The sequence below is a fragment of the Thunnus thynnus genome, chromosome 2 (genome assembly GCF_963924715.1).
Source record: "Thunnus thynnus chromosome 2, fThuThy2.1, whole genome shotgun sequence".
Taxonomy (NCBI): Eukaryota; Metazoa; Chordata; class Actinopteri; order Scombriformes; family Scombridae; genus Thunnus; species Thunnus thynnus.
In genome coordinates this window covers 21,089,873-21,112,231 of record NC_089518.1, presented here as the reverse complement: position 1 = coordinate 21,112,231, position 22,359 = coordinate 21,089,873, and the positions used below count along the sequence as shown (strand labels likewise).

Genomic DNA, 22,359 nt, shown 5'->3' with positions numbered 1-22,359 from the left:
TGATTTTTTAACAATGTCATGCTTGGATAAATCAAAATTAGGGATTTCTAGTTTAGGGATATACATCACAACAACTGTGGTGATTTACTGAGACTTCCTTTCTATTTCTATGCTGAGCCAGACAGAGAGAGGAATTATCAGGAATGTTTCACTGAGCACTTGCTAGCTGCTGCATTCACTCCCACAGCTTCCTTCATATGGAAATCAGGGAATAAATTAGCAGGCATCCTGCTAAGAAAGAGAAAGGGGGAGATTGAAAGCATGAGGGAAGGGAATGACATGTGTTGAGCTGGACATCTGATGCCCTCTCTATGAATCCCAGTGTTCTGACATTAGGAAGCAACAATACTCATGGCTGTGCTGAGTCACGGTGGCCTGCCGCACCAACCTCACCCTACTGAGTCACACACAAAGAGACGGCTCCATTGGTTGATGACACAAAACGAGACTCAGACCTCAGGTCAGGTCATAGATCCACAACAGCAACCTCTGAACTCCAAGAGATGCTTTTCCATCCATTTCCAGACACAAAATAAAAAAGGAGGGAGTAAAATGCTTTTTCAAACCAGTAATTTCATCCTCAATATTCTCCCACTGTTATTGCATCACTACAACAAAGACGGTGCACAGTTGCATATGGCTTAATTGTGAAGGGGGAAGGAGCATCATCACACTTCTGCCCCCCCCCCTCCCCAAGCGAAGTGTGGTAATGACAAAGGGCTGCGCTGGGAGTAAGCGCAGGACAAAGGCCCTGAGCAGCTGGCTGCCCACAGAGACTGGGAGCAACACAGCATAGGCAGATGGGTTAGCCGGACAGATGCACCCTCACATTAGGGACGGGAAAGGGTGGGAAGGTGGGGGCGTTTAGAGGATGTGTGTGTCCTTGCAGTAAAAATGAAATGAGACCCAAGTGTCCTTCAATCAGGCACTTAGCAGAGCTGAGTCTTACAAAAGCACATAAAGTAAAACAGACACTTTGTACAGACGGCATAATAACCAAAGGAAGAGCACTTGATTTGTTGTACAAATGCCTTGCAAATTAGTTTAACCATTTTCTAATTAAGAGGCAACACCGTAATCCTTTTTTATTCATTTTATAAACAGTGATCTCAGGTGTGAGGGGGAACTCTGTAATAATAATCGACCGACTGCAGTGCAGTCTTGTCATACTGTTTGCAAGAACAGTATCGCCCCACTTTTGAGACCTGCATTGCCAGCTGAGGCTATACTGAGATTGCCAGATGGACCTGCTTTTTCACAAAAACTCATGTGAGGATAACACAGTGATAAATGCCAAAAATAAATGTTAAAAAAAGGGAATACGCATTAATTTAAGATCTGAAATTCTTGTTGTTGCTAATGTCCCAGCAGCTGACTTTCTCTATTATGCAAAGCTGTGAAACTGGTTTGGTGGTGATAAAAACTGGTCACACTGTCCAAAGTCATAACTTGCATGCACAACATACTGTAATTCATAAATAACATGGTATTCCCCTTTCAGCTCCAGTCTCTCAATGAATGGACTGTTGAAATTAGGAAAAAAACACTGTATCTGAGAGATTAGTCTTGTGTCACGCCTGCCAGCTTGTATGTAGGAAGATCTAAAAATCAAGAGAGCTTTTTTAATCTCTCACTTGAGGAAATTGCCCGAGGTTTGCGCTGCACATAAAGACCTCAGTCTCCCACTACTTTTTAATTCAGAAGTGAAAGTAGACTTTGTTCGGTAGACACACTGTTACTGTACTGGGGCATGGCATGCAGAGGGCAGCTCAGTCAAACACAAGACACAGAGAGGAGGGCAGGAGGAGTGTGAAACCAGTTGAGTTCACAGCCCACCTCCAGTACAAGCTCCGTATTGAATGAGGTGCTGAGAGGTGTAAGCCGTGTGATGACAGGCCTGAGGATCCGGTCGCCTATGCCAGATTCGTCTCAGATGACATGGCCGTGTACTGGCGTGCACTAATTACAGGCACAGGTTAGATCTGTCAACAGTATTGCAGTACTTATGTCACTCACAGAGTCGGGAACCTGCCACTTGGCCACTGGTTGGAGCTGCCAAACAGAAACACAAGCGGCCTGCAATTCACTGCTATCAACCATAATGGCATCCAAGGGCTCTCTGGGGACATGCCAGAGCACCCTGCTGGATTCAGAGTAGAATCAGAATCTATTACACCTTAATTAGCCCAATTATGACAACATGACTAGAACAAAAGAGAGGGATGTATTCACCCAGCAAACTTATTTACAGCCAAACACTCCTCAAATGTGTCTCTTGCCCAACCCAAGAGTAACTCCAGTTGGAGTGGAGCGATTCCTTATATGGAGGTAAGGATCAGAAGACTGTTGGCTCCAGGGCTTTGGAGTAGTTTCTGTTGTACACATAAGGGTGTGTTGACAACCCACTGGTAAACATTAATCCTGCGGTACACTGACACGAAGAGTCAGCAGTCCTGCAGTAAGAGGTTAAGTTTTAAATGCAAATGACTGTTTACTGTACACAAAACATGGGAAATGGTCTGTTGCTCTAAAAGAAAAAAAAAATTAAAAAAAAAATCAAAGAGCAATCAAGATTTAAAGTTCAACTGTCTCTACCTTTTATGTGCCATGTTTACATTCATGTTGGTCTAAATATAATCCCTCAGATAGAATGACTTTCATACTCTTACGGCATTACTGATGTGAAGACAAGATTTTTTACCTCATCTAAAAATATCCAGACGTAATTTGATCTGCTTAAATCATCTGTAACAAAAACATCACATGCATAACACCACAATGCCTTTAAAAGGGTAGCATTACACCATTTCAATGCATCATTTTTTCTCAGAATAAGAAGAAACACGCTACCTTCAAATCGGTTTTCTGATAATGAATGCTTAAAATTTTAGGGAGGTCGGACATCATGCGACAAGATCATTCAGAAAATTGACACCATTAATCGTTCATGTGCGACTGTTAGCTATTATGCTGTGTGACTGTAGCTGGACAGTGTGATCTCAAAAATTAGAGACTGGGTTTCAATTTTCTCCTGTACTAGAGGAAAGGCCCTTCATGTAAATCAAACAACGGTTTTCCCCTTTGGAGCATGAATATGCATAGAGAACATCAGACTATGAGTTATCTTATCTGTAGAGATGACAACAGTCACTGACAGCGCACATAATGTTCACCTGCATCCAGCTAATGACCAAAAGACAACACAAACGTCACAAAAGCACAAGGAAGTACACCAAAGTAAGCCAAATAAACTAGCTGTTTTCATCTTAGAACAAGTGATGAAAAATATGAACACAAAGCTTTTTAATCAATGCAATTTTAGGCGCTCAGATTGCATTTCTGAACCGGCATAAAGTAAATGCAAACATGCTTTTACAACCAGGTTATCTCCATCTAGTTGTCTTACTGTGACTAATTCTATGCCTAAACTCTCAGCTCTCACTGATTAACTCTGTACAAACACACTATACATGTCCAGTGTTAACCTACTCATTAATAACTTTATGATACATCATAAACTTACCTTATGAAGAGGGAGAACGAGGAAAGCTCCACCGCCACTGGCCTCAATAATTATGGCAACAAACTTGGGGTTAACTGCACAGAAGGAGCTGTCCCATGTGACCCTTGACACCCGGATATCATCGTAGCATTGATCATTCTTCACCGCCTGGCCAAAGACGTGACGGAATTTGCTCTGCCGTACAACTCGTCTCATATCTGTACAAAGAGCAGAGGAGGAGGATTGAACGAACATACAGTATGTTTGCAAACTTACTGATAGTCAAATAGCGCTGAAATGAAAACAATGAAAAGGCTTATAATCACACACACACACACACACTAACAAGAAAACAAACAGAACTGCAATATAAAATAACACATTTATTACACATAGACTACTTGAGCTACTTTGTGAGACTTGAGAACACAAGACATCCCGTCCACAAACTGCAGCAAAGCTGTTGAACAGACTGAGTTCATGTGTGAGCTTTTTTTCCACAAAACATTCCCTTTGCAGATGTTTGACTCTCTTGCTCCAGGAGTGTTTTGTAACAAACCATTACTACTCACTACTCCAAAGGTCTCCCAGGAATTTGGGAGTATTGTGGTGCTAACAATTTCATAGAGGAGTATTACCAACACATTTTGTAGATTAAGAGCAAGTTACAGTGATGGTTCAGCTCCAGTTTCATTCTTTAAGACTTTTCTATATTTTGTGTCACAACTCTTAATTCTTCTGTTAAGTAAGAAGGAGGAAATGAGATAATTTCAAGCCAAAAAAAGAGCTAGTCCCCTTAGCAGCACTCACTTGACTTATCTATACTCTGCCTGCTTGCTAATCACACAGCAAGCATGTATAGATCCTTCAATCATAAGTTACAAGCAGATATACACCACAGTTCACTAGCAATAAAACTATTAGTGTGTGTGACCCAATTTAAAACTGCATCAATTGTCTCAAAATTCAGGCGGCAACTAACGATTATTTTCAGCCAACCATGAAGCACCATGTCGCTATGTCATCTCTTTACTGGCGCCATCTCAAAAAGACATAAAATCCCCAGCATAATCATAATTTTTTACAAAAATTACCCATCACAATTCCCTAAAGCACAATTTGATGTCGTCTCATGTCTTGTTTTGTCCAACCAGCCTAAGACACCATAGATATTGTTTATAATGACACAAAACAAAGAAAAGCAGCAAATCCTCACAGTGGAGAGGCTGGAAACAGCGAGTGATTGGCATTTCTACTTAAAAATGTAATTACGCGATTCTCAAAATAATATTTTTTCTGTTGATCTACCAATCAATTAATTGTTTCAGCTCCAAAAGACATTAAACGTGCTTGATAAATGTTTCAAATGACTCAAAACCCTTTTTAAAACCTTGTAGTTTCTTTTCATCCTTTGTTGTGCCAAATATCCAACATTTGAAATGCGAGCACCCTTTATCTGTGCCACACTTTCAAAGAGCCACTTCCAAAGGAAAATAGGACATATCCAATCCAAACAAAAACAGACTTTGTAGCTGGTTCAGCTAAAATCTTCACCTAGACAAGAATCTGCTGGCAGACAAGAGAGCTTTGGAAAACAAGCCCATTCAAAAGCTACAAGTCCCACTGCTCAGCTTACAATAACAGACCACTTCCAAAGATAATGGAAATCTGGCCAGTTTCAGATAAATGACCAAAACCAAAGTCCGAACTAACCTACAACATCAAGACAGACAAAAGCTCCTGAGTGGTCTCGGTTTTGTGAAGCTCATCAAATCCTTTTTTTATTTTTTGACACAGCACATGGTAACAGTTTCCCAGCCTGAATCACCAACATGACCAAAGAACTGCACAGGATGTGGGACATGTTTCAGCAGTGGTTTTCCATTGTGTGTGTGTGTGTGTATGTGTGTGTGTGTGTGTGTGTGTGTGTGTGAGTGTGTGTGTGTGTGTGTGTGTGAGTGTGAGTGTGAGAAGAAGAATGAGAGCAAGCGAGAAACGCTTGTATGGCATGTTTCCGACAGGACAACACAAGCAGGAAGCTCTTCCTGTAGGGATGTGGGAGTGTCTTAACTCCCTAACTCTTCCGTAAAACACACCAGTCATTACAACTGTTCAATTTTTAGATTTACAAACATAGATGGTGAGCTAAAAGACAAATACAATCTTTGAGAATCTCACAATTTGATCCTGATTTTTGGTGTCACCACAATTGAAAAGGAGGAACAAGTTTTAGGCTCTCACTCCAGTTCACTGTGTGTCAAACCATTCAGTCGTGTCCTTGGTCCACTGAACTGCAATATGACACATAACTGGCAGCTAACTGGTCTTGATTGTCTGAGCAACAGAAAAAAGGCAGAGAAAAGTGTGTAAAAGTATGGAGCTTTTTTTATTTTATAAAGTTAGCTGCATTAATTTGGAAGCATGTTACAGTCTTGTACCTGTATGAGACTAATGATAAGTGTAAATATTTAAACTGTCCAACACCACAGTCTTAAATATTTTTTAAAACAGAAGTTGGTTTATGTTGTGAACGACACACAACTATTTGTGATTCTTATTGCAATTACATTTCAAGTATGTCAAAAAGGGAAAAGAAGAGTTGTTTGTCCTTACAGTAATGCAATGGTAGTCTGGGGCTCAACAAGGACAACCTTGTTTGTGAGGGTGAGGCTTGTTTGCTTACCTTTAGAGCTATAGATCTGTCTGGTTGGGATAGAAGCTGCATGTGAACAGACACCTAAATCAACTACCTGTCTAGTGGCAGACTTAATAACAGTGCCAGAAAACTTTGTAATGGTGTGAACAGAAACCGCTGCTGCTGCTTCTTTCTCTGTTGTTGAAGGTTTTTTTATTATCTTGGCAGTGTTTTCATGAGACTTCAAACTCTGTACATTTCTCTCTACACCACATGCTGGTGTGCTTGTGTGTAAACTGATGCAGTGGAGAAAAGCCCTAGGTTATTTGAACAATCTTGTGATTGTCCTGCCAAATGTGTAACTCTACTACAGTTAGTGAAGACAGAAAAGATTGGGACTTTAGCCAGTTTGGACCTGCCACAGTCTTGTTAACCACCACCCAGAAGAATACAAATTTGGCTTCTTGCGACATTAGTGTTGTGGGAATTTATGTAACAAAGTTATTTAGCTACTAAGATTGATTTGGTCCATGTTCTGTCTAAAATATTGGTCAAAGACTAGCAGCTTTCCACAAACTTAAAACACAACACCAGAATGTGACTGTTCAGCTCACTTCCCCAATGTCATACTTATTTTCATAATACAATAGCAAATATAGGATAAAACCCTTTTAAAATAAGATATAGCAGGGAAAATTGTAGTTTATGGGATTGGAAGATAGTTGAGGTTGGTATACATCTTAAATTGAATCTTTGCAGGCACTTGAGTGCTTGACAGGCTAATTGTTGGCCACTGCAAGTGGTCAATTAGTGCTAGTCCCTACTGGTTCTCTAATGGAACCATATGTTCTCTTGGCTGGAGTGAGGACTCTTTCCTAATAAGGAGGGAGTGAAAAAAGGGGGAGCAAAGCAATAACTGACTAAAGAGGACATTGCCAGTTCATCAACAATTTAGTTGGCAGAGCAAAGAAAGGTCTATTATGATCACTCGTCCTCTCAAGTAAGTTGTAGTTGAAAACGTAGATGTGAAAATGCGCCTTTGACAAAGTTCCTCTACGATATTTTAGAGTAACATAATGGCTTGATGCTGAACTCTCTGGACATCCATCAGGAGGTTCAACATCTTACAACTCTTTACAGGAATCTGCATCACTGGAAAATATAACTGCTTTCTTGGCCATGCTGCACTTTATCCTGGGTATTCTGCTGAGTCTTGCTCACAACAGGTGACAATAAATTCAACTTCCAACAGTAGGAGATCAAGTTGTGTCAAAGGTTAAAAAAAAAAACTAAAGAGAAAAAAATCCTTTTATGCCATGGGCAAATGCATGCGTCTTCACTTGGCTGCAATATGTGTTTCGTAACACAGACATGCTGCTTAGCAACATTAGGGAAATACCAACCCAACAAAGAAACACAATACAATACTAAAAATACAAACTAACTAAGAACTATGTTTTAAAGGTTACTGTTAATTTCAAAAGTCAAACAACTGTTAAACTTAATCATATCTCCAGGTTTGGAATTTCTCCTCGCCTTGCAAAACCAAACAGACTTTAATGATCTCAGATTTCACTATGAAATCTTAGTCTGGAAAACATCCACTGACAAATCGACTGAGCTGAGCAACTGGGAGCCAGCAAACTATGGGAAGAGGTTTAGATGACAATGATAAAACGCAGCGCTGTTGGAATCTTAACTAAACTGATCAAATACATCATTTTACAAACAGCCACCATGTCTTTCCAGTTTGAGAAGCTAGAGGCAAAACCCAACGTCAATCTATCAAGTGGTGCAACTGTCCAGAACAGTTTGATCACAGAACACTAGTCAATCACCTGTTTGTTGAATAAAGGCTGTTCCAATCAATAACCCATGTAAGCGGTATTGAGCTTTTCCAAATCTCAATACAGAGTGAGCAGTGAAACTATCCCGCTGCTCTTGGATCTGTTCATCTGCAGCAGAGCAACACATTGTTTTAGGTAGGAGAACTTTATTAGATGTGTTGGTTTATCACCACAATAGTGTGACTAGTTTAGACAAAACAATCACTGCATTCTTGAGGTCAGTCTGGGCCTGCACAAAGATCCCCAGTCACACTATCCAAAGCTCTACAAACAGCAGGAAATGTTTAATATCATATGTTAGTGTTCAGGGCCAGTTGTGTCCCAAAATGATGTTGATTAGCCCTGCTCAAATCTGCCAAAGCTGACACAATTTCTACAAATGTTGATTACAACCAAAATAACTTAACAGTCAATGTTCAAAAATTCAGATGTCACCAGATTTATTCATGTTTGTTTATATGACATGATTATAAAGTAATCTCTGTTATACTAGACTTCAGGCACTGGATATGAAACCTTTACGGTGAGGGTTGGGCTGTATCAGTGTACACGCTGTAGGTCAGAGCAAACTGGGTGGGGCTGCAGCTGATTATGCAACACTGGGTCTTGGTGAGTAAGCCTTGTTGTGAGGTGGTGTATTCTGACAATCCTCCTTTAGAGAAATAGCACCATTTCTTAGTCAGTGGGTCCTCACTGAAGGAGATTCAATTGCTATTCCCACTGATACACATGGAAAGATGAGCTAGACAAGCCAAAATGAAATAGGGTCATTTGCAAACCAATCCTTATTCATCTTATAAATTCAGAGACACAGGCCTGGAATTTAAACTCAGGACTCAATCATGTTGGACCCTAAAGCTACACATGACGGGACTTGTGTTTTTTTTTGCCTCCCAGGCATACCTTCTTTCAAGGTTTCAAACAAACCTCACCTCTCTCACTGGAAAATGTAGACCTAACCCTGCCATGGGGAAATGCCAAACCTAAAACTCCCTTATTCAGCGGGACCCTTACGTAAGAACATCATTATCCCAACCCTGCACCTGGTGTTGAGTCCGACACAAGCAGGCCTACACAGAAACCAGGGACAGGAGAAAATGTTTCTGCTGGTAAGGTGGTAACTATTTGTGCTGGGCACTGATTTGAAGTTGTAGACAATGTAGTTGTGTGAAATTGCTCAAAACTGAAAGCACGTTAAATGCGCTGACAAGCAGCTGTCCTGACACAGATACTGAGCATGATCTGAGTGAAGCAAAAGTGGAAGCTGAACCGAACAGAGGTGTCCAACAGTGCTGGGAGTATGACCGTAAGTGAATCACCTCACCGGAAGTAATGTGATTGTGCACTCTAAATAAAAAAGGCATGAAATGTGTCACTGTTTGTATGTAACGCTAATTTTAACTATTCAGAGTGTAACAAACCTTCAAGCACCAGTGGATCCAACACTTCATAAAGATTTGAGGCTGGTTGTTGGTGGTTTTAATAAAAGACAAAAGGCATGGTTGCAATATGTTGTCTATGTGACATCAGTTTTCATAAGCACAACAAACTCAAGTAGATATGTTGTACCTCCATTTTATCCTAAATATGCTCAGGCAGTTGAAGAGCATTGGAGAGTTTTGGGTTAGGTTGGGTTTTAAAAGTGGCAAACAGGAACCAGAAGGGCAGCATCATTCTCATCAAAACTAGTAAAGGCTTTATAAGACAATAATTTTTCTGTTCGACTCTTGCAGCTATCACAGAAATCTAAGGAAGTGAGTAAACATAGTCAACACAGAGTAAAATATGTATAAAGAACAACTGCTAGAGCACTGGTTCATTCAGAGGAGCACACTGTATTGAACAAATTAAAATGAAAACTGTAGAATAAAATGAAATTTTTTAGGGCTGTAGTCTGCTGGTTGACTGGTCGATTAGTTGGTCGATATGCTCTCGTCCGACTAAATTCTCATTGGTCGAATAATCTCTGTGTTATTTTCAAAAGGAGAAAAGTGCTACATCAATAGCTTTCCAGGATTAATCCATTATTTCCTGCAGCGAGAGGTACAGACTAACAAATAACCTGTGAACTTTGAACTCGCCCAAACTAATGGAGACCGCTGGGTCTAACTATACTCAACGTTTATTGAACGTACTGAATGTTTACTGAATCTGTATTTCTCCATAATGACACAACGAGAACCCCCGCCAGGCCAAAAAAAAAAAGTTTACTATTTAATTTTGATTTGAAATCGACAGCGTTTGGGAGTCTCTGTGCAGCGCTGTTCCGGTATGTGAGTCAACCTCTGTCGTTGCCTGGGAAACTATTGGTAGCATGGCTCCGTTAAGGAGTATGTTTGGGGGGCAGAGAAGTGACGGTGGATGTGAGCGGGGCAGAGGAAAAGGTTAGTAGTAAGTTGTCAGTCTGGCAGTAGATGTACAGTACAGACTACAGTGTGTCAGTTAATAAATACTAAAAAGTCACGTCTGTTGTTTCCCCAAATGCTGGAAAAGTGAAGGGGGTTAGCTCCAAAGTTAGCAACAATGGGTTAGCCTAACCTGAAGACACAAAACAGAGAAATATAGAACAGAGAAATGTGTGGCTGACGAGTTTACTGTGCACTCAGTCCCATTACAGCAGATTTAACCTTTTTCCACTGGCACTTTTGGCTGTACCGAGTCAAACCATGCCGCATTGATTTGCATTTCCATTACCAGTTTAAATGCGTCGAGTTGCATCAAGTCGCATCTGAGATGGACCATCTCCGAATTCGAGTCAAAGCGCACCCAACCTGCCTCCAAGCAGGTTGTGGTGACGTCAGATGGGTTTCGTTATCATTCAGGGGCAAGCTGGCTAACTTCTGGTTAAGCCCTGCGCTAACTTGAATGTGATAAAATGATTCAATGGGCGGCTCTTCTAGAATTTCAAAATGTTATCGGATCGAAAGGATCCAATTCTGATAGTGAAACGAGTCATTTCCTGGGGGTTGTGACACCAAAAAAAATTATCTGCTGTTTTACAGCCACTCCTTTAAAGTAGTAGTCACAGCCAGCACACTTCCTGGGAGCTTGCGTAAACAGCACTAAAGAGGGCGCTGCTCAAGACAAGCGCGTCATCATCATTTAAAGACACACCTTCAAGCAGGTAGTCCTGTTGTAATGGAAATGCAAATCCCTGCCTCACTGGGCTGACACACTGAGTCAAACCGAGTCGAGTCGAGCCAGCACATGTGTATGGAAAACCCCTTATTGTCTACGCTGTGGTTGGTTGCTTAGTTGCAGAAAATACTACAAAGGAAGAACAGCAATGGCGAAAAGTAAGACGAGAGATTTCTTTTCTTGGACTGACGACGAAGTGGAACTGTCACGTGATAGGGGTTTGACGAATCAGGGAAGGACATGTCGTGACTGATAAGACCCAATCAGGAAGCCAACATGGGTGATTGCGTCATCGTTTTCAAAGGTCTCCGTTTCCGCCCGTCCAGACTAAAATGCAATCCCAGTTTTCTCAAACTAAAACGGGGTCGGTAGCATTCTCAAAAGTCTTTGAAAATGGGGTTTAAAAATGCCAGAGTAGCGTAGATGCTAGGCGTAAACGTAGCAAAAGTTATGCGTTTTAAAACAAAAACATATTAGTGTGGCTGTAACCTCAGACATACACCACAGAGAGATAGAGACAAACCTTGTAGGAATACTGTGCTTTCCAGTGACATTATCCTGAGACTTACAGTTCACTGATCCAACCCTAATTCAAGCAAGAAGACCTCAAGTTGGGCAAATCAGATGAAAGGACAGCCGTGTACCTTATTGCCTCCTGAGCCAGCAGAGCTGACCTTGATGTGCAGAGACAGAAGGAGGACCCTAGAGCCTGAGGAAATGACCAACAGGATATACGACCAGTGTGACACAATTTTTAGCATCTCTCTCCGCATTCCACCACTCCTCTCACATCTGTTGAGGAAATAGGTCTTCTGGCAAATTGAGTGCAAGACTTCCATTTCAATTGTTAGGGTATATCACTAAATCATTTCTCTGTATCTGGCAGTCTTATCATGTATCAGTGGTGTCAAACAATAATAGACAACCCCACACCTCTAAGAGTAAAGATATGGCATGAAAAGAAAAGTGATAAGGTAAGAATTTAGGTCCTTCATGCTCGCTGTTGCAGCAGACTGGGTTAGGCCATGGAGGGTGTCCCTCACAACTATCGTTCACCATCACAGTACAGACTGCTGCCTTCCATTAAACCGAGGGGAAATGGTTTTGTTCTGACATAAGACTGCAAACCAGCTACAGAGAGGAAACACTAAAAAAAGAGTTACTGAGGGCTCGTGTTTGGCCACTATGCCTGAATGTCTTCCTTCATTCCTGTAACGTGTTATTACTGGAAGGACAAACACCTTTTCTGTCACTTGATCCAAGATGCTTTTCAGTAACCGAATACTAAGATCAATGGAGCACTCTGAGGTGACCTTTATCCAGGAAAATCTATTTTTTCTTCCTACTAAAGTATGTGCTCCTGAGACCAAATCAAACAAGTTTTAAACACGTTGCTAAACGTGAGAAATCCACCTTTAAGAAAGAGACTGGACGTCAGAACACGTAAGGTTATGGCATGTCCTCAGTGACAGGTGACATTTAACGTTGTCCATCCCTGCCACGTTTAGTTATGTTCACACATTCCAATTAAAACATGGGCCACCCCATTCTGTCAGTAGCTATTTGTACTCTGGTTTCTCGTTGGCAAGGCTCATGCACAATAATATTATTGCATAGTATTGCCCCATCCTGATAATAAAAGACAAAGAGGCACTGAAGAAACACTTGTTTACAAATTTACTGGAAGACAAAACTTCAGTTTTAGCTCCAAGAGACAAGGAGGAGACTTACTAAACTGCTTACCTTCAACACTTGGTCAATGAGATCCCCACTATGACATTTAACCTGCCCAAAGATGAATCCCAAAGATAACGGTTTATTTTGGACTATGGGTGACGCAAAACAAGAACTAACAATGTCTGTCAATACAAACCTCACATTGATGGTGAGAGGCAAAACTGTCCCCGGTGCTACGTGTTTTCATAGTGCACTCGGTGAGTGAGATGTGACATAACATGAAAATCCCAGCCACAAATCAGGATAAGCTATGCGGGAGAGGAGGGGCAGCAGAATTAGAGTAGAATTATGACAGAGCCAAAACGGTGTCCATAATACAGTTACCCTGTATTCTGTCACCCTTAGCGTAGCTGATTCGACAATCAGCAAATGAAACAAAGCTGTTTTTCCAAGTGGTCTTATCTGCTACATGTTTAGTTTTGCAATTCCTTTGTTGGTCAGTGCTTTTCATCATTATTGTTTTTGTTAACTTCCCTGCAATGTGGCTGCTAGCGTCATCTTGGTAGCCACAGCCCACACTGTTGGTCATGTATAGAAAGTACATCACTACAACAAATTGTAATGCTAATATGCCTACACACACACGGTGTGGCATGTGATTAATGTATACACACTAGTATTGGTATTTTAATTTCAGAAAGTTTCATATTTTAACTTTAGAGACATAACAGCCATTACTGGTCACAGGCTTTTCTTTCCCACACTTTGCTACCCATGCTACCCCTCGCCCCCACTACACACACAGCAGTGATGTCGCCTCAGTGCTCTCTATACACGGGCCGCCTTTTGCCTTTTGTCACCAAGACCGCATGAGACGCCACCTAAATCCCCTTCCTGTAACCAAGGCCACAGACCACCATTGTAATCAGATTCCAGCTACATTCCAGTGCTTTTTGCAACAATGAGATAAGGTGCTGTTTTTTCACCTCTCTCCAAACCCAAGTGACCATGCGGTCTGCGCTCTGCTCAATTTATACAACTGGAACACAATATATTACGCATCAGTGTTTCAAGGAATGCTATTGTATACTTTTATACTTTGTAGAGGAAATGAGATTTGCAGACACAAGAGTAATGGAGCTCAACGTTCAACTCATTGCTAAGTAGCAGAGACAGAACTAACCGCCAGATCCAATCGAACTCCTCCATCGAGGAGGTAAAGGTTATGTACGCAGATCAACATCATGTACTGTGCCAGACATTCACGGATGAAAAAGATTTCAACACCAGAGGTCCAATGATGAGATTTGGCCAACTTCCTCATTCCAAAACAGGAAAAGCAGACCTTTTTAAATTCAGACATAGGGTTCATAAATGTGTCAGAAACTGTCTGTATGTTTAGTGTGACACAAAGCACGCCTTTAACTGTACTCCAGCAATAAACCCCTCCCAACTCTCTATCACTTTCTGTGCTGGGAGACTTAAAAGACTAAATCCTAAACTTCTTATCCTACTTAAAAGTCAAGGTTTAAGAGAGACGACTTTAAAATCCTATAAAATTACACACAACAGGAAAAGCTCCAGTGTTTTTATGAGTATGAGTGTATGTGTGGGGTATTGCAAATTGAACATAAACCTACTTAGGTTTGTAGAAACACCTTTCCTATAAGATGATCAACACGACAAACCTCACAACAAAAAGGGGGAAAATGCCAAAATCTGCCTGTTTCTCAAAAGAACAAGCCAATTTCTAAATATTACAAGCCTCAGAGTGCAAAGCATGTGCACAGTGTCCAAAATTAACTTTTTGACTCACCTGCCAAGTGGACTGGTAGATGACAAAATCCAACAGCCAAGCATATTTTTTACTGGCCAAAATTGTCTGTCTTATTGTGTCATATATACATTTGTTTCAGTACATAACTTCCTTATGTTGACTTAATATCAAAAAGTAGGCAAGAGTGTAAACATGCTCAAAGTAAAATTAACTATATATTGATATTAAGCCAACCAGTAATACCATATTTTACCAGTAGGTTTCGCATGTGACTCAGCTGCTCCTGAGTGGAACATAATGAGAGCCCGTGAATGAGATTGTAGCGGCGCCACAGTCAGGACAACTGAGTGACACATTTTGTTTTTATTCTTCACAACAACCATTCAATTTAACTTTTCTTCTTGCACTAGGGTGCTGTGTGTAACAGCTGGAAACACCACAGCTACACACAGCACAGCTCGCCTATGCTAACAATGCTAGCCATGCTAACTAGCTGCTAGCCGCTGTGCATGCTAGTAAAATGATCCATCACCTCCTTTTGTATCTGCGGGTTGTTTTCAAAAGACAAGCCGCTCTCAGACTGCTGGAAGCTGTAAGCACCCCGGCCAGGTTTATCCGGGTTATTGGTGAGATCTGCGCCATTAGCCCGGGTCAGCCTACCTCCCTCAGCTTGTCTTTGGCGTCCAGCTGGGTGGACAACAGCAGCCGGCCCTGTCAGTGTCAGAGCCTCTGTGTGAGATGCTTAGACATCCTTTAATGAAAAATGCCAGTTCAGTTGGTTCACATAAAATCAACCAGTTTAAGCTCATACACTGGACCGGACCGGCAAAACCAGAAACTGACCCAACCCTACTGTATAGGGACAAACATGAGTAATTTCCTCCGAATCATCATACCAGATATTTTATTACATGACTATTTTGGTAGAAACATTTACCCGCCAGTGTGGTGGATAGCCTTCCGAGATTTACTTGCCAAGCGGAAAATCTACCCGCATGTGGCGCTTGGTGGGTGTTAATTTCGGACCCTGCATGTGCCTTCCTCTTCCTGATCAGCAACTTCCCCCTCCCCCCAATGAGCAATGCAGGAACCACTGCTCCATTTCAACAGATGTTGTCAGCTGTGGTGGGAAAGACCAATGGAAGAAGTTTGTGCATCTGCTGGAATCGCTCAGCTGCAAAGAACTACTGCTGCTTTAGTTCAACTAAAGAGGAGAAAGGGCATCTGAACTTATGTTTGTATAGTGAGTATAGATTATGCTACTTGTAAATGTAAAAAAATAGACAAGTAACTCTTTTTCCAGACAAACAAGTTGAAGCAGACACTATATTTACCAAAAATGAAGCGTGGCCTATTAAATGACAAAGGATGGGTTGTTTTCTGAATGACTTTTTCTCTCAAAATCTATTGTCCCCTTTGTTATTTCATAAATCATAAAAGTCTTTAAAAATGATGTTTACTTCCTTGTGTCCTTAGAAAAAACTACCGGACATCCTGTCCAGGGGAAAAAACATCTGTAGCACAACAAACCCATAATGTAAGTCAACAATCAGTTACATTTTCAAGCTTTTTTTCTGCAAGTTTCTGACAGAGAGTCCTCTTGCAAGTGTGGACTGAGATAGTATCTTGCACAGACAGGACCGGACACAAACTGAGGTATGTCAGACATGTTCAAAGAATGTGATCTTTGAATCCAACTGAGATGCAGAGGCCAAACTGCTGACTGAATATTTAGCTTCTTTCCACAGGATGCTGATTATTCCAGCAGACTGATATGAGAACTAACAGTAACAAGAGCGATAACGAACCTTAAGCTACTTTCTATCTAATGTGCGCATTCCTTAGAGCACAAAACAAAGCCTTAGCTTGAACCACTACTTCTAAACAACTTCAGCAGAAACAGAAACCTAATATTGGGCAATCGTAAAAGATGGCCAGCAGAGAACAGCTGGTCATAGCTCTGAGCTCCATAAACACTGATGAAGTTCATGTGATGGATATATTGGATACTGGATATAAACCCCAGCAATCTTCTTCAAAATGTTAAAAATGCATAGGAGAGTTCACCACAGCCCACACCAGCGTGCCTTGCTGCAGTTAATAGAAGCAAACACTCCCTCACATCTCATGCTTACTTTCCCTCTGCTTCCTGACCTACTTCCTCTCTCAGCCCAGCCATAGGAAGGCAGGCTATGCACTTCTAAAGACCTTGTACTGCAGCACAACCACCAGAGGTTGATGCGTCTGGAATGGTTAACAAGCCTAAACACAGCTGTAGTGCTGTTGACTGTCAACCCTCGGGGTCGCTCTGTCAGCCTTCAACTGGCCCTGCATCCCACAGCGAGTCTCAGCGAGGGAAAACTCCTACAACTCCAAAGCTGATTACACACGGTAGATGAGTAACCTAGTTCAAGACAGCGGCCAAATATGCAAATCATGCTGCCCTTTTGGCACACTAACCACGGTCATTACAAATCAAACTGCCCCATTGTAATGAGCAAGTAAATGAGCCAGTGGTGACATACAGACAGAAGGGTCACGGTGAGGACTATTTGGGTCATCACCCAGCTACTAAGGCTCAACTGCAGAGATTATTTTTGACTTAAGTGGAGAGCACCATCAAGTCTTTAATGATCTCTTTACAACCTTCAGTTTTAGATCTATTTCCAATATACTGATTTCCCAGGATAATATGGGTTTTTGAGAATCATATTACCCACAGTGCAAGAGCAGAGCCTAGCCACATTATTAAAAAAGGTAAGGCTAATTTATAACACTTATGACCAGAGCTGAAACAAATAGTCCATTAATTGATATGTCTATTGAAAGAAAGTTAATTGACATTTTAATAATCAATTAATTGTTTGTCATTTAGTCAACCACAAATGTTAAATATTCTCCAGTTCAGCTTCCCAAATATGAGGATTTGTTGCTTATTTGTTGCTTTATTCTGTTTAATATCATTGTAAATTGAATATCTTTGGGATTGGGACTGACTTTCTTGTAAAACTTCTTATAGATTAAGTGATTAATCATAATCGAGAATTATATTAACCAATAATGAAAAAAATCGTTAGTCCTATAGCCCTAAGTTACTAATGACACAATCCAGGAATTAATTTGTTTACTTGTAAAACCACTCATTAAATGACTCAACTGCAAAATACAAGTATGTGGTCTAATGTGGGAGTCTAAAATGAATTATTTAGATAAATCAAATTAGTGAGGCAAGACAAGGGAACAAGGACCATTCACTAATAAATCTTATCTTAACGTTGACTTGAACATAATTAACCCAAACTCTGAAAGCTGTCAACATAATGCTGATGAACTCAGCCTTTTAGATAACAGGAATACACTCAGGTGCATCATATCTTCGGCGTTTCCTCTCATCAACTATAACTAACGTTACTAGTGAAGGTTGAGGTAATATCTGCATATTCTGGATAATTTCATACCAACATTTCTCCACGTGTTGTGGACATATAGCAGAGCTGATGGAGGACGCGGTGATTTAGACATTTGGGCAGTATTTGTGGTCGCTAGCATGGAAGCGGCGAGCACTTCTACGTTTTCCATTTATCTCCCATACCGGTGTGTTAGTGGGTAAAATACGTTGAATATTACGGATTATTTGACCTGGATCAAATGAGGTAGTTCGGTAATAATAACTGTCTGGAGATAAATGCTGGATATTTTATGTTTTGAGTCTATTGTTTCGTATTTTTACGCCCGTATTAACGCCAGTTCAGGATGCCAGGGGCCAGGGCGCGGTTAGGCTGCCTGCACCTCCGTCTTATGTGGATCTATCGTTTCGGAGATAAGTTTTCCTGCCGCACTATGGTTAGCTACCCCACCCCGCTCAATAACGTACAACAGCTCATTTTCATGTCGTGGATAGTGGACGAAACACCCCTCCGACACCAGAAGGAATGAAAAAAACAACCTTTAAAAGCAGCTATTCCCTCGCTTATCGATTAGAAACTCCCTTTTTGGCTTTATCAGTAGTATTAACTGCCGTTGAATGCTAGTGTTAGCTTAAAAAACACAGTTCACAGTCTACAGACTATACCGATTCATTTTAGCTAGCGCATGCACTTTTCTGTCAGGATGGCTGTAAGGTGGACAAATGGAAAACCGTTGCAAACAATTCAAAGGCGGGAAAAACCACCCGATATGTTTTAAATAAACCACATAATCCATAACCTACCTCCTGAGAGGAAAATGAAAGTCTTCCCGAAAGCCGAATGATATAACACAGCCCAACGCGTGTCCCAGTTGATTCCTCCCTCTGCCGGAGCCGCTGCTGTGCTGCTGACACAAGTCGCTCTGTAGGCTCTTTCCCCACTCCGCCGCTAGTCCCGCCCCCTTCTTTGGCTTGGCGAGCAGCGTGTGGACGAGCGGATTTTGACGGACAGCTCGAGCAGCCAATCAGCGCGAATTCTGGGATAACAGGGAGCCTTCTTTCTTCAGGTTCCCAGTAACCGAAAATCACCATCAATTGTGTTTTCATGGTGGCTTTGTAGCAGTAGTTGTGTTATTGTTTTGCTCATATTTTAGTTTAAAATAGAAATTGGGCAATACATTTCACTCACATCTGAACAGGCTGTATATATTGTACATAACAACCTACTATATGTATATATAAAGTAAAGTCATTTTTTTTACAGTTTAATATTTATCTCATCAGTCCTTGCACTCTTCACTTCTTTGCACTATTTGCATATTATTTACAGTTCACAGAAACGGGTTTATCTGTATAAAGTCATTCCTTGTGTATATTTCTGAAGATTGTTGTGTTGTTATTGTGTGTAAGCACACTGAGAGCCACTAAACCAGAGTCGAATTCCTTGTATGTGTAAACATACTTGGCCAATAAAGATGATTCTGTTTCTGATTCTGTGCATCTATTGTTATCTCACCATACCACATCATTCAGAAAAGCATAATTTTACCATTTATTTATCAATTCATAGGACTTATGTTGTTCTTTTTGGAAGGATGGACAAGTACATCCTATCTCTCATCTGACAGCATGAGGAGCAAAAAAAAAAAAAAAAATCAAGAGGACCCATAATATTCAAAAAAAAAAAAAAAAAAAAAATCAGGGTGAGGCAACAATAATTGGAGGAGTAGGGAGAGAGAGCATATATGGGCTGTGTGTGTGTGCCTACATGTGTAAGTAAGTGGGAATACAATTATGGATACTAAACATAAGGATATAAACACAAGTCTATGCTAAGGCTGAATGGCTCTGTGTGCAGAGGTAATTCCTCAGTCTGCTTGGACTTTTTTTTTTATGCAGGCTGCTTCTAATGTCCATGAATATTAAATATAATGTAGAGTTTATGATCGGTGGTAAACCAATAGCGCATGCTTATACACATATTAGTGTTCTAGATATCATTTTACAATATTAAAATATATATTTATCAGTTCTCCTGAAGAACACAATGTACCACAAGTGTATTTGAGGACCACAAGATGGCGTTATTTCACAAATCCAGAGTGATGCAAACTCCTGGCAGAAGAAAACAGCTGTGCTCCATCATCCAATCTATTTTTTTTCTTCACTGTTTTTTCAATAACAAGTGATTCACTGATTCATTTACCTGCTATCCTGTTGTCCCCAGTTTGTCCTTCACTTCCTGCAATTTCTATTTATTTGATGATGCAGTATATGTATTGCAGCTGGGTAGATTTTAATGTCCTTACCTCTTCTCATGGACGGCTTCCTCTCGACGGCCTTGTCTGGGGATTTCTGAGCTGAGTCGAAAGCCGCCTTCATCTGTGCCACCTTCACAGACTGACCCTGCTCGTCAGACTTGACTTCAGGAGGCTTTGAGCGATCCTGGTGCTGCAGCTTTTCATGCAGTTGGATGGTCTCCCTTATGAGTTCTGAGACAGGCCTAGATTTGGGGGTGTTCGGGGATTTATCTCTCTTTGATACGCTGTCATCTCTCTCTTTGCCAGGTTTCTTATCAGGTTGCTCTTTTGTCATATTTTCTGTGTTAAACGTCATGTGAAGATCCTGCTTCATGCCGGCTGTCATCTGGTGGCTTTCTTCTGAGGTAACTGTCCCGGCTGCAACAGAAACCGAGCTGGCATCCACATCCAGTGCAGCAGTGTCCTCAGTGGAGTCTTTCACCTTCTTTTTAATGTTTGTCTGAATATCTGATTTCTCAGAGCCACAAAATTGTGGATCAGTTTTTCCCTCACAGGCACCTTTTATCTGTAAAGGTGGCCTTACTGAATTACTGCCTGTCTTATCACCAGTAAGAAAATGGCATGAGTCTGCAATTTGCCCATCACTTTTAGTGGGTGGAGGCACAGTGGATGGCGCAGACTCCTCTGATATCACACCACTCACTCCACATGACATTCTTTCATGTGGAGCAGCTGATGGTAAGTTGTCTGAGGACAGGTTTTTAGAGGGGTCTATACTTGGCATTATCTCCATCTCTTCGCTGACTGAAGCATCTGTTGAGTTCCTCTCTGAACTCTGACAGTCAGTTACGCAATAATGTGATTTTGTGGGAGAGCTCTCACACATAGTATTTCCAGTCATTCCAGGAAGAAAACAAAGTACATCTGAGGCCATGCTGCCAGCAGTGACCGCGGGTTTCATATCCAGGTCCTTGCTGTGGTGATCTTTTGTTGATTTTGCTTTTGAAGTTGAAGACGAGGGTGAAATCCCCTTCGTGTGACATTCTGACTTATCAGTTTCATCAGCAGATATCTCTGTCGCTGCATTGTCAAGGATCCTCTTTGCATTCACCTCCACAGGAACATCTGTGGTGTCTATTTTAACCTCTTTTATTTTTGAGAGAGCGGGGGTTGCCTCTTTTTTATTTCTCCTCAGCAGCTTCTCCAAAATGGAACTGGGTTCAACTGGTAAAACTGTATCTGATGCTGAATCTGTGGGCTTTTCATTTGACTCCCTTTGTTCATCAGCGTCATTGACCTTTGGTGTGAGTGTTTCCTCTTTTGTATCACTTTCTCTTCCCTCTTTTGGAGGTCTACAGTGAATGGTATCACTCATGTCTAATAGAGCCTCTTTCTGCAGACTGTTTTTCAAAGGATGTTGGGATTGAGCTGTGGGCGGTTCCTTCCTCTCACTCAAGCGGCCCGCTGTTCCTGCACAGAGCTTAATATCTTCATTCCCAACTTCAGCCATCATAGCCTCGTTCTGATCATGTTGAACAAAGTGCAAAAACTCACTTCCTGCTCCCTGGATGAGATCATCATTAGTTGCTGCATGAGCTCCACATCTGCTGATCTTCCCCATCACAGAGCTCTCGTCGGTGTTGTCAGAAGAGTTTGCATCCACAGAGAAGTTTTCATCTTGAATCTCCTCATGTGGGACCGTTCCCTTGTCCTGATACTCCATCTTGATCTTTGAGGATGTCCTAAGCGCCTCCCCAGTCGTCCTCCACTCCGTCTTGACTTGATTGAGCAGCTTGTACGCCCTGGCTCTTTCCTCAATCCTCGCACAGCTCTTTTGGTTCTTGCCTGTCTCCTGTGGAACCAGTGGAGCAGTCCTGCCTCCTTCTCCTCCTCCTCCTCCCTCTTTTCCTGCCGCCCCTCCCTGTCTCACCTCCCTCGCAGGGAAAGGACTCACCCACGAATTTATGTGCTTCTCACTAGAAGGTGTTGCTGGCTCCTGGCCGAGGCTCTCGTCCAGATCCTGAGCGTCTGGCTCCCCTGAATTTTCCCCGGTGTTACCAACCTCTTCCTCACAGGAGCTTCCTCCCTCCATGACATCACCTGCATGACTGCCTGC

The 22,359-nt window shown here is 41.5% G+C and overlaps 1 protein-coding gene across 3 annotated transcripts in view; it reads right to left on the bottom strand.

Annotated features, from left to right (window-relative positions):
* LOC137196843 (coronin-1C-A) overlaps nucleotides 1-22,035 on the bottom strand; it is a 39,541-nt gene extending 17,506 nt beyond the window's left edge. The window contains exons 1-2 of one of the 3 annotated variants that reach the window (XM_067609762.1): nucleotides 20,292-22,035; nucleotides 3,524-3,720 (exon numbers count right to left, since the gene is read on the bottom strand). In XM_067609762.1, the coding sequence (XP_067465863.1) occupies nucleotides 3,524-3,720; nucleotides 20,292-21,966 (1,872 nt within the window). In that variant the 5' untranslated portion in view covers nucleotides 21,967-22,035. Of the gene's footprint in view, nucleotides 1-3,523; nucleotides 3,721-18,786; nucleotides 18,938-20,291 lie in introns of those variants that run through there. The other 2 variants (XM_067609754.1, XM_067609772.1) reach the window with 2 other exon arrangements.
* Nucleotides 22,036-22,359: the final 324 nt, after the last annotated feature.